At 38.0% G+C, this 12,429-nt stretch overlaps 1 protein-coding gene across 1 annotated transcript in view; it reads right to left on the bottom strand.

Moving 5' to 3' along the window:
- Positions 1-12,429, bottom strand: part of COL19A1 (collagen type XIX alpha 1 chain) — a 334,506-nt gene that overhangs the window by 59,338 nt on the left and 262,739 nt on the right. The window contains exons 21-30 of the mRNA XM_008013598.3: positions 8,915-8,950; positions 7,976-8,011; positions 7,828-7,881; positions 7,072-7,125; positions 5,635-5,688; positions 4,870-4,959; positions 3,177-3,221; positions 2,992-3,069; positions 182-217; positions 17-70 (exon numbers count right to left, since the gene is read on the bottom strand). Of these exons, the coding sequence (XP_008011789.3) occupies positions 17-70; positions 182-217; positions 2,992-3,069; positions 3,177-3,221; positions 4,870-4,959; positions 5,635-5,688; positions 7,072-7,125; positions 7,828-7,881; positions 7,976-8,011; positions 8,915-8,950 (537 nt within the window). The remainder of the gene's footprint in view (positions 1-16; positions 71-181; positions 218-2,991; positions 3,070-3,176; positions 3,222-4,869; positions 4,960-5,634; positions 5,689-7,071; positions 7,126-7,827; positions 7,882-7,975; positions 8,012-8,914; positions 8,951-12,429) is intronic.

Below are 12,429 nucleotides of genomic sequence, written 5' to 3'. Positions count from 1 at the left end.
TAAAGAAAGTCCTTACATCATTCCCTGGAGTCCCTGGAGTTCCTGGCAACCCAGGAAGACCTCGAGGACCCTGGAAAAGGAGGGAAATAAAAACAGTTACTTATGAGGACGGTCTTTCAGTCATTTCCCCCAAGTCAGCAAGCTGGCTTTGCTGGGATAAAAAATTAGTTAAGTAGCTTACCTGAATACCTGGCTCTCCAACTGGTCCTTGGGAGCCCTGAGTACAAATGAGATTTTATTATCAAAATTCCACCAAGAATGTCCATAAATTATCCAAGTGACATAAAAGACTAAGCATTGTAGTTTTCTTAGAGGCACAACAGGGTTTGCCACCGTACACACGAGGAAAACTGCAAAGTCGGCCAAGACTTTCAGGTCGTAGGTGAATAACTTAATCAGATACCTGTTGCTGGAAACATCAATATGATTTTGCTCAGAGACTTGGGACATCTATCTCATTACCATAATCTGTCACTGCACATTCATGAGGGCACAAAGAATGCATCCAAATTCCATCTGTCAGAAACTGACCGCCCACAGGGGTAACTGGTTCGGGGGCTTCTTTTCTTTTCTGCTTTCAACTTTGAGTCATTTATCTCTTGGAAGAAATCACCAGAACCAGTGCTCAGTGACAGGAGTAGGAGGTAAAACACTAATCAATGATATTTTTCTACTTTTAGAAAATTGGAATTTGGGATAAATAAAATGAGGCTGGGAGATTATCAGGGAACTTAATGATGGTAGCTGTACCGCTCTTACGTAACCATGAACTTCTGTAAGAGGAATTTGCAACCTAAGTAAGTCAAGAGCTGGTTTCCTAGCAGTTGACTTCAGTAACTACTCACTGACTTTTCCTTTCTTATTTAAAGAAATAAATATTCATATCACTGCTCTTGCCAAAGCTACTTTTTTCCTCCCTTTCTATTTATCCTCAACCACCATCACTTCCCTAATTATTTTATTTTATTTTATTTTTTGAGATGGAGTCTCACTCTATCACCCAGGCTGAAGTGCAGTGGTGGAATCTCGGCTCACTGCAACCTCCGCCTCCTGTGTTCAAGCAATTCTCCTGCCTCAGTCTCTTGAGTAGCTGGGATTACAGTCACCCGTTACCACGCTCGGCTAATTTTTGTATGTTTAGTAGAGATGGGGTTTCACCATGTTGGCCAGGCTGGTCTCAAACTCCTGACCTCAAGTGATCCACCTGTCTTGGCCTCTCAAAGTGCTGGGATTACAAGGATGAGCCACCAGGTCCAGCCTCTAATAATTTTCTGATATAAGTTTTTACTTGGTTTAATTTACATCTCCAATGGTCTTTTACATTCTTGCCCTGGCAAATCAGACAACCCTCATTCACAACATATCCCTTCACTACTTATGCTTTCTTTTAATTTTTCATGATAACTTCAATATAAAGATGTGATATTGTGATAAAATAATATTTGGTTTCTGCCCTCAGTTCCTGGCACAGAGCTCCTAAAACCCTCATAAATTCCTTAACAATAGGTTGCTAACATAAACTTTTGTTCTAATACTTGTTTTTTGGCCCCGGTTGACAGAGAGCTTCTAATCCCTTGGGTTTCTTGGGTGACAGGAGAGTCTTTTGTTCCAATGAGGTGACTTGGTGGGCTCCTTGATAGGAGCTGATCACCAGAAAGACCAAGCCACAGTTAGAAACTCGGCCTTTCAGCCCACCCCGCTTTCTGTGAAGAGGGGAGAGGGGCTGGAAATATAGTCAGTTGTTTATCTTGCTGACATGATGAAGCCTCCATAAAATCCCAAAATATGGGGTTTAGAGAACTTCCAGGCTGGCAAAAACACCCATGTGCCAGGAGAGTGACACACCCCAACTCCGCAGGGACCGACACTCCTACACTCAGGGACCCTTCCAGACCTCTCCCTTTGTAACTCTTCTTCTGACTGTTCAACTGCATCCTTTACTGATACCATAAACCAGTAAATGTAAGAAAGAGTTACTTGATTCTGTGAACCACTCTAGCAAACTACAGAACCTGAGGTGGGGGTCATGGAAACTTGCAGTTTATAGCTGGTTGAACAGAAGTAATGAAGGCCCAGATATGCAGTTGGCCTCTGAAGTAGGGGTCGGTTTTGGGCGATTGAGCCCTTAACCTGTGGAATCTGACGCTAACTCCAGGTAGATAGTGTCAGACGTGAATTGACTAGTAGAACATCCAGTTGATGTCCATTGGAGAATTGATGAGTAGGGGAAAAAAACCCCACACATCTGGTGTCAGAATTGTATTATGTTGAATGTTAAGAGCATAATAGGAAAAAAGTTTGTTTTTCTATTACACCATACAGGACAATTTTCTAAATTAATGTCATTAGAATAACCATTTCTTTCTACTTTTCTTGTTCAAAAATATTTTATGTCTTTTCATACTAAATGAAAATTGTATATTTATTATTATTTGGTCTACAAGTGTGGATATAGTGGTCATTATTAATAGGGGCTGTTCTAGGCTCTGTCCTTATAGTTTAAATACTTTAAAAACTACCCATTATTTGTTTTTACCATTGAAAACACCATCTCTTCACTCTGAAGACATTACTCAGACCTTTTTGGTGTCATTTCACCTATGCGTACGCCATTCACTTTAAATATTAACTTCTTGTTTTAAATTAATTAAAAACAAGCTGTAATATATAATGACCTAATATTAGGCAGTCATACCATCTTACAAACATGTATTTGTGCTTTTTAATATATAGATTAGAGGTATAGGTTAAATGACTGCTTCTAATCCAAATTAGCGTATGTGTGACCAGCATCTGTAAGTTAATAAACAAACAACGGGTACTGTCTCTGTGCTTAAGTGATACAACCTCAGTGCCCATCAATCCTCTCTGGATAGTGTTTATTTGTATTTCCTCCTCTGACCTTTCTATTCTTTTCACCTTGTTAAAATTTGACACTGGATTTTGTTTCACAATATTGGAATCAACAAGGACTGAATGAATTTCACTTACTGTTCTGCCAGGAATTCCTACCCCTGGAGGGCCTATGTCCCCTGGGGAACCGTGAACACCTGGAAGTCCTCTTTCTCCCTGTGAAATGAAAGGCTTCTGTTAGTGCAAGCCTCAAGACACATAAACTTCTCTGCTATATTTTGTTAATTATTAATTTCTTAAAAATTAACTAAATATTTGTATACCTTTGGCCCACGTGGACCAGGTGCTCCAGGATTTCCATCTAATCCCTAAAAGAAAAAAAAGATGAATACATTGAATATGTATCTTCTTCTAGAAAGGTTATAAACACATTAGAAGTTATAACTAAAACGTTTTATCACTCTTCATCTTATTTGAATAAATCTTTTTCTATAAAAGAATAAGGAACAGGGAGTACACATTTCAATAGGTTATAGATTTTGTATAGTTGTTTTAAAATATAAAAGATTTTTATTTATAAAATGAGGCACCTGATATTGAGAAATATTATTATTATTTAATAACGTAAGTTCAAAGGAGATGAGAAACAAAGGCACATAAAGCATATTTTAAAAACATTGGTTATTTAGATTTTCCGGCAGTCCAGTTTTCAATGTCCTGGGAATAGTCTGGGTCACAAAGACATTTTCTGCAAATGACAAACCATGGTGATACCTGCAAAACCTCTGGAAGGGAAAATTCAGGTCGTTTTTCTGTTTTACAATACTGTCCTAGGACGTTTTATGATTTAAAACCAGTGTACCTGACTGGGATTCATGGATCTCTACAGAATCCATGTGTAGGATTCAGGGGACCCAGGAATCTTCCAAAATCATATGCAAAATGATGTATGCATGTATATTTTCTTCAGAAGAAAGCCCTTTGCTTGTCACACATTTAAGAGGTTTTATCTCTGATTTAAAGAATAAGATGCCTGTAATCCCAGCACTTTGGGAGGCCGAGGTGGGCAGATCACTGGAGCTCAGGAGTTCATGACCAGCATGGACAACATGGTGAAGCCCCATCTATACAAAAAATATAAAAATTAGCCAGGAGTGGTAGCGTGTGCCTGTTGTCACCACTACTCAGGAGGCTGGGGTGGGAGGATCACTTGAATCGCAGAGGTCGAGGCTGCAGTGATCCATAATTGTACTACTGTGCTCTAGCCTGGGTGACAGATTAAAGGCCCTGTCTCAGAAGGAAAAAAAAAAAAGGAATAAGATGAATAGATGAATATTTCTTTTTTCCCCTGACTTTTATTTTAGGTTCAGGGGTACATGTACAGGTTTAGTACATAGGTACATTGCGTATTGTTCAGGTTTATTGTATGAATGATCCCACTACCCAAGGAAGTAAGCATAGTGCCTGACAGTTTTCAACCTTGCCTCCCTTCAATTCTCCCCTATCAGTAGTCCTCCACATCTCTTGCTCCCATCTCTACTATGCTGGTGTGCAACCAATGTTTAGCTCCCACTTATAAGTGAGGACATGCAGTATTTGGTTTTTTGTTCCTGCATTAATTTGCTTAGGATAATGGCCTCTAGCTGTATCCATGTTGCTGCAAAGCACATGATTTTGTCCTTTTTATGGCTGCATAGTATTCCATGGTTATATATATCACATTGTCTTTATCCAGTCCACTGTAGATGGGCATCTAGGTTGAATCCATGTCATTGCTATTATGAATAGAGTTGCAATGAACACACGAATGCATGTGTCTTTTTGGTAGAACTATTTATTTTCTTTTGGGAAAAGAAACCCGTAGTGAGATTGCTAGGTCAAAAGGTAGTTCTGTTTTAAGTTCTTTTTTCCTTTTTTTGCAGACCTAAACTTATTCCCATACTTGTGATCTGAAAACCCACAAGCAGAAATTAACGAACTTGCAAGAAATATATTAACAAAAGGGCTAATACTTACTGGTTCCCCTGGCAGGCTTTTCCCTGGAGGACCAGCCTCACCTTTTGGACCTGGAAGCCCGGGAGGGCCTATGATCCCACCTGGATCTCCCTGTGGAAAACAAAGTAAGATTCTTTCTTTGATGCTCAGGTTCATGGTGGGAAGAGAGGAGGTAGTGGTTTCCATTGTTTTAAGTTGTCATCATAGCCAGTCAAACTTCATTCACTCACTCACTCACTCACTCACCAACTCAATAATATTTATTGAGTACCTAATTCATGCCTGTTCAGTGCATTTAGATTTTGCAGTTAGTTATGTTAGCAGTATCACAAAACATATGCATGTGTGTGTGTATGTGTATATATATATATGCACAAAAGAGCATATTTATTAATAAAGTTCTATAGATGACCTTTATGTTTTCTTTAAGTTATTCCCCAATAATAGTTCAATGTTAATACACTGTTTCCATGTAGATATCAAGAAACAGGTCCTGCAAGATTAAGAGACTTCTTAGGTTTATATCAGAATTGGTAACTGAGCTTGACTTTCAGACTCCTGATATCTTCATCTCTCAGTTCATTTTGTCACATGGCATTCCTGTGCCAGAACCAGGGCTGCCAAAATGCACAACTCTAGGGGGTACCATTTACATTGTAGTTAATGTGAATGTCTGTCCCCTGCACAATCCCAGAAGCCCTGGGGCGTCCTTTCATCTCCCTTATGATCCTCTGTCTCTTCCTCCTATCTACTTAACATATAAAATGAGGAAAATGCAAACTATACCTTTTCTCCTTTAATGCCTTGTTTTCCTGGGATACCATGTTCTCCTGGCAATCCCTAGAAAACTCAGAGTGAATAGGAAAGAGCAATGAGAACATTTCTTATAATAACATTTCCCTATATCTGAATCTTTGTCGAGAGAACAGAATTTTAACATATAGCCTATTAATACAAGGAGTTGGATTGATTTTGGTCTTTAAGACCTGGAAAAATATTAGTGATTCTACGTTGTCTATTGGTTCAAGTGAAGCTACCTGGATGCCATAGGAAAGAAACTAAAGTCGAATTGAACCGCATGTCTCACCCATATTATTGCCATGGAAGAGGGATGGTGGTTGGTAGCATCACATAATGATTCCGAAGGACTCTAGGGCAACTAGAAAAATATGTTTTTACTATGTTTTAGAAACAGTGGCTCTTTCTCTTTTGATTTTGTTCTCTTTATAGCTCTGGCCACTATCACTTAATCTCAGTTTTTGAGCATTGTGGCTCCACTTGTGCCACCAGGATTATCCCTCTTTTCATAAGATCTGTCCACTAGGTTTATCTACAGTGGCCCATTAGTTGGCATAGGGAAGTTATCAAAAGCTTTGCTCTATAAACTGGGTGTTCAAAGTACCAAGCAGAACATGTGCACCGACCAATAGACAGGAGAGGCTCAAGCGGTGAGCATGGAGAATAGAACGTGAGGTTAAGGGGCTGTTCTCAGGGCATGAAAAAAGGAGAGATCCTAAGAGTTGCCTGGAGGGAACTGTAATCACGGTCAGATAGTGATCAGTCTCCAAGGAGTTATGGCCAAGGATTTTTCGTATTTTGCTCAAGTGTGAACTGATGGAGAGCTCGCAGCTCCCAAGTTGTCAGAAGGCTAGGAAGGTTGTCCAAGGAATAGAAAGTTGATCCAGATAATGAATAGAAAGGTGCATTGAGTATTTTAGGTCCACTAAAGCTAGGTTATAATGCAATCTGTCGATCTTCCTTCAGATATACTTTTAGCTAAAAGACTTGCTTTTTTTGGAAGGCTTTTGCTAGAAAACAATGGAAGTTTTGGAAATGTCTTCCTTAGATGGAGACTTGAACTAAAAACTGTGAATATTGAAAATGTTTTCTTTCTCTTTTGGTGTTATTTCTATTGACATTTCCAATCTCTCTACTGCTGGTACAGCACTGACAAGCATGTCCAAAATGACAATTTAATTAACTTGAGCTCCAAAGACCAATTTATTAGGCTAATGATACTCAAAAGGACCTCACGTGAATATATGAAGGGCCTAGTCTTCCCAATAGCCCCTGACATTAGGTATAATCAGTTTTAGTGGCATAGATGACCCATGTCTTTGGGAAATGAGGGATAACTCAGTTACTTGAACAGATGTTGATGTTTTTAAAAAACATGTCCTAGTCTCAATTTCATTTCAAAAATATCAAAGACATTATACATACAACATCTCCTGGCGGTCCTCTGGGTCCCATGGAGCCTGCAGATCCCTGCTGACCCTAAAATAAAAGGTGGTATATGCTTTAGCTTTGCTAGGAAAAAAAAAAAAAAAGAAAGATTGTACCTGAGTATTTGTAAAGCATAGTGTGATCTTCATGTATAGGAAGACCGACTTTCCACCATCCCACTTTCCCACTTTATCTGTATAGTACTGAAATGTGCTTTGGGTTTACCAGGATAGTTTCCAGATGCTTTTATTTAATTTATGTGTTCTCTCCAGCAGGTGATAACTGAAGTTAGGTAACTTGCCCTACCCATTGTCTGTGAGTACACCACATTAATTTCTCCTGCACTTTCCAAAAGCTGCTTTCTTGGGACACTGGTGTGGAATCCCACTTGGGATACTCAAGCAACTCAAGGTTGCATAATTTTGGTTTAGAAACTGAATCTTGAATTCTGTTACTTTTAAGAATATAGCTCAAGGTCATAGATTTAGCTCATATTGTTTACTCTTAAAGTCTTTAGGGATGCTATTGTGAATATGCTCTGAAAAAGAGTTTAGAAATCCTATTGTGAACCAGAAGATAGTTACTATGTGTGTAATAAATGCAGCAGATGGGGAAAATCACCATGGAAACAGGATAAAGTCTCGAAGAGCATTTGTGAAGAAAATGAGTGGCACACCAAAGCACCCTGTTTTACACAGAATGGCTATAATTCCCAAATTATTTCCCAATAAATCTTAGTTATTTCTTATATACCTTTAGTCCTGGGCTTCCTATTAAACCAGGGGGACCAGGATCTCCAGGTTCACCCTAAACACATAGGAGGAAGGAAAGATCAATGTTGCTTTAATTTTCATAATCTAATTAAGGTTGGACATGAAATTGAAGAATGCCAGGAAATTACCTTTACTCCCTGTGATCCTATTATCCCAGGTTCTCCCTGTAAATAAAATAATTACTATAGGGGTAATGCTTAAATTCAGATGGAAATGGACATCTCTGATACTTTAATTGAATTTCTAGTAATTAACATACAATAAAAAGGGAAATTATGGAAGACATAATGAAATCAAGGACAGTTCATTCTAAAACATGATTGAAAATACTTACTACTAATGAACAATACTTTCTTGATTTTTTCATTATAATAGTTTTTCCCCCAATGCCACTTTTGACACTGTAATTATCATGTCCCATTAGCAATCACTGCATTCTCTACTTAACTGACATAGTTATAATTTGCCACCAACTAATCTTATGTCCCAGAGAATTAAAACTTCAGAGAAGGAATTAGGGAGAGTAGAATTTAAGGTAATATGTGTTGGTGATTCTACTTTTAATTATATGTGCTTAATGATTAGTTATATGTGCTTAACGAAAAAAATCACAACAAAATTAAGGTTATACAAAAGAGGACAATATTGGCTATAACAAGTTTGCTTTTTACATTTTCTGTGACTTATTAATATATTTGATAAATCCACTTTGTGCCATTAACAGAATTTTTGGAAAAAATGTATCTTTTATTTTAATTTGATATTTGTGATATCCTACATGGATGCCTTATATAACATTCATGGCCAATCACTATTAGTAATTGGTTAAACAATGTATTAGAAAACTCATACCAATGTTGAAGTCTCCTTGTATGATAACACTTAACAAGGCTTAAAATTTCTTATTTATCAAAATAAAAGGTTAAAAATCACAGAGGAAAAAGTAAAATGCTCACGGACCTTATTTAATCAAATCTATTAGACTCCAAAGTAAACATACCAGAAAATCAGAGAGAAAAAAATCAATGAAGTAGAAAACCCAAGATAGTGATAAAATATCTACTTACTCTATCTCCTTTTTCTCCTTTTGTAAAAGGCTCTCCCTAAGGAGAAGGGGTAGAAGATAGAATTAAACACCCTTAGAAATAAACTCTCCAAACTGGGGTGTGGATAAACCCTACAGGCCAAACTCAGATCCCCATTGCAAACAGACCTCTAAAAATACCCAGAGTGCCACACAGTCTGCCTTTGCAGCTTAAAGGAAATATATGGTAATTAATTTAAAAACTCCTTTATATTCCCAAATGAACAAAGAGTTAATCATTCTAATATCATTTATAAAATCCCAAGTGGCTGGCAAATCGGAATGCTGCCCAAGGCCAAAGCTTCCTACTGCCTAGTTCACATAGAAAACAATCACACGCACACATCCAGTTGGATGTGAAATGGGAGTGACAGCAAGAAATTGATAAAAATGTTGAATGGAAAGACATTCATTTGAATTCTTCCAGTTGGTTAATTGTGTGCTTAAATACATAAAATCATTATTTAAAAAACAGTTTTCTAGTTTTCATTTTTACTTTAATGAAAATGACTTGAAGAGGTTAACCATATCTGTAAGTTCTGTGTCCATGGATTCAAGCAATTGTGGATAAAAAATATTTGAAAAAGAAAAACAATAAAAAATAAAACAGCAATAAAAAGTATACAAATTTTAAAAATACTATAACAGCTATTTACATAGCACTTACATTGTATTATGTATTATAAGTAATCTGGACGTGATTTGAAGTATACAGGAAAATACATAGGTGACATGCAAATAATAGGCCATTTTATATTAGGGACTTGAGCATCCTCAGATGTTGGTATCCTCTGAGAGCCCTGGAACCAATCTCCCACAGATACCAAGGAACAACTATATATCCATATCTAACCAACATGATGAAATATCTTAATAGTGGTTAATTTCTATATATTAGATCAGTGCCTTATTTATATTCTTATTTCCCTGCTTGTTTTTGCTTACATGACACTGCTCATGTCATTGCTTATTTACAGCCACTGTCAAGTTTAGTGGCCACATTGACTAAAGTAACTGGTTATAAAATAAAAAGGAAAAAGAAAAACCAGGGAGCCTAGTTGTCTAGATACTTGATATTTAGTCCTAGATCCAATGGCTACTATTTGAGGCAAGTCACTTAATCTTTTAGAGGCCCCCTTTCCTTATCTATAAAATCATGGGGTTCAACTAGGTGATCTCAACTACATTTTAGCTCTGATGTGTTACACATCAAACCATATTCTGAATGTCCTATGGTGGGGGAAAATTTGCCATTTTAGTTACCATTTGGGATCAGTGGTTCAGAATTTACCTTTGAATGAATACTACTCTTCTGTTTGGGCCTTCTGATTACTATGCAAAGTAAAGTCTACATCCTGTTCTGGAATAGAAAGGTTGAGACCATAAAGAGCTAAACTGCTCTCCATAATAATGTAAAATTTGTGTTGTTTTAATGTAGGGATAGGGGAAGGCGGCAAAGATGTATGGGGTGGTGGGATAATTGGGGGATGAATAGGGACCTGGTATGGAGAAGAGTTAGGAGGAAAAGAAGCTCTAGTTAAGGAAAACAGGGCTAAAGGCAGTTCCCATGAGGTACATGGACTGCCCTTGAACGTTAGTGGTAGGAGAGAAAGCCAGAGGAAATCCCTGCAGGAGGAAAAGGCCTATTACTCCTAGGAACTATTAACTCCTCCAACCCTTGCTGTTTAAAGTGTGGTCCACGGAACAATAGCACCAGCATTACTGAGCGCTTGTGAGAAACACAGACTCTCTGGTCCGGCTCCAAACCTACTGACCTAGGATCAGTGGGATTCAAGCGCACGTTCACATTTGAGAAGCAGTGTTCTAACTCACTGAAAGTTTCTCCTTTCTGCTCTAAAAATCCTTGATTTTCCAGTAAAATTTTTGTAAAACTTATAGCAAGGTCCTCCATGTGTCATGTGGAAATTAAGAGAGGGTGGGTGTCAATGTTCAGGTTTGGAGGGAAGACAGTGGAGACCTAGAGAAGCTGTTAAGAGATGGTGAGAGGAACTTCCAAGTGTGGAGCACCTAGAGAGTTGGCAGGTACCAGGGGCATGCACCAGCCTGGACTTCTGAGACATGAGATTTTCCAGACATTATTGGAAATACTCAGTTGGAGAACCCCATTAAAGACTGCCAAATCCTGTAGTTGTGTAAGAAGGCTTGAACTGAATACTAAGGGCAAGTACGACTCTCGAAAGTAAAAGAACTGGGGTACATAGGCTAAGGGAGGAGACCACCCCTCATATTGTCTTATGCCCAATTTCTGCCTCCAAAGAAAGAAGAAGTAAAAACTAAAAGGCAGAAATGAAATCCACAGGCAGACAGCCCGGCGCCACACCCTGGGCCTGGTAGTTAAAGATGGACCCCTGACCTAATCCGTTATGTTATCTATAGATTACAGACATTGTATAGGAATGCACTGTGAAAATCTCTATCCTGTTTTGTTCCGATCTAATTACCGGTGCATGCAGCCCCCAGTCACATACCCCCTGCTTGCTCAATCAATCACGACCCTCTCACATGCACCCCCTTAGAGTTGTAAGCCCTTAAAAGGGACAGGAATTGCTAACTCGGGGAGCTCGGCTCTTGAGATAGAAGTCTTGCTGATGCCCCTGGCCAAATAAATCCCTTCCTTCTTTAACTAAGTGTCTGAGGAGTTTTGTCTGCCGCCTGTCCTGCTACAAGGCCACAGACTGATTCTAAAGCTGCAAAAATTACTGTCATTGTTAATTTTTTAAAGTTGAAGCACAGGGAAAATTTGACTTTGTAACACTGAATGCTTTAAATAATGTTCCTGTTTGTCATGCAGGCAATTTAGTGACCTCTTCATGTTTTATCCCCTGATAAACCAATATCCTTTATTCACTCTTATAAAGAAAGAGGTAGAGTGGTTTAATAAGATGTATTACTTTTTTTTAAACAAAGATGAAACATTTGATAAGCCTGATTCTCACTGATTCTTGAAAACTGCTTTTTTAAAAGGAGCATTAAAACAAGTCATTTTTTGTACCTACGATTTCTCTTATCACTTTAGGTGGTCCTATTTGAATATAAATGATACTGTAGGGTTTTTCTCTTTTTCCCACAAAAAGAACTACATTTTGAAAGAAACTGGCCACACTAATACTGAAAAGTGGTTGGGAGCCACTTTGATCTTACAAAAATCAAGAAAGAAAAATAACTTCAGAAGGTACACTGAGAACAGTTATTTAAGCAGAAAGATGTGTTTCCAATTTCTTTCGGATGAATTTGTACTAGCCTTTTGATACATTGATTTTATTATTTTAGCTGCAGTGTGTAGTTATACCAGATGAGCATTGTGATTTTAAACTTTAGGTTCTAGAATCAGCTCCCCTAGGTGTGATTCACAGCTCCAATGCTTAGTACTGTGTGACTTTGGGCAAAGTTACTTAACGTCTTTATGCCTTACTTTCATCATTTGAAGTATGCAGGTGATAACAGACGACCTTATGGAACCTTTTTGTGGATTAAGTG

This window comes from Chlorocebus sabaeus, chromosome 17, assembly GCF_047675955.1.
Source record: "Chlorocebus sabaeus isolate Y175 chromosome 17, mChlSab1.0.hap1, whole genome shotgun sequence".
NCBI classification, from domain to species: Eukaryota; Metazoa; Chordata; class Mammalia; order Primates; family Cercopithecidae; genus Chlorocebus; species Chlorocebus sabaeus.
The sequence above is the reverse complement of the archived record's forward strand: the minus strand, read 5'-3'. Positions and strand labels throughout refer to the sequence as shown.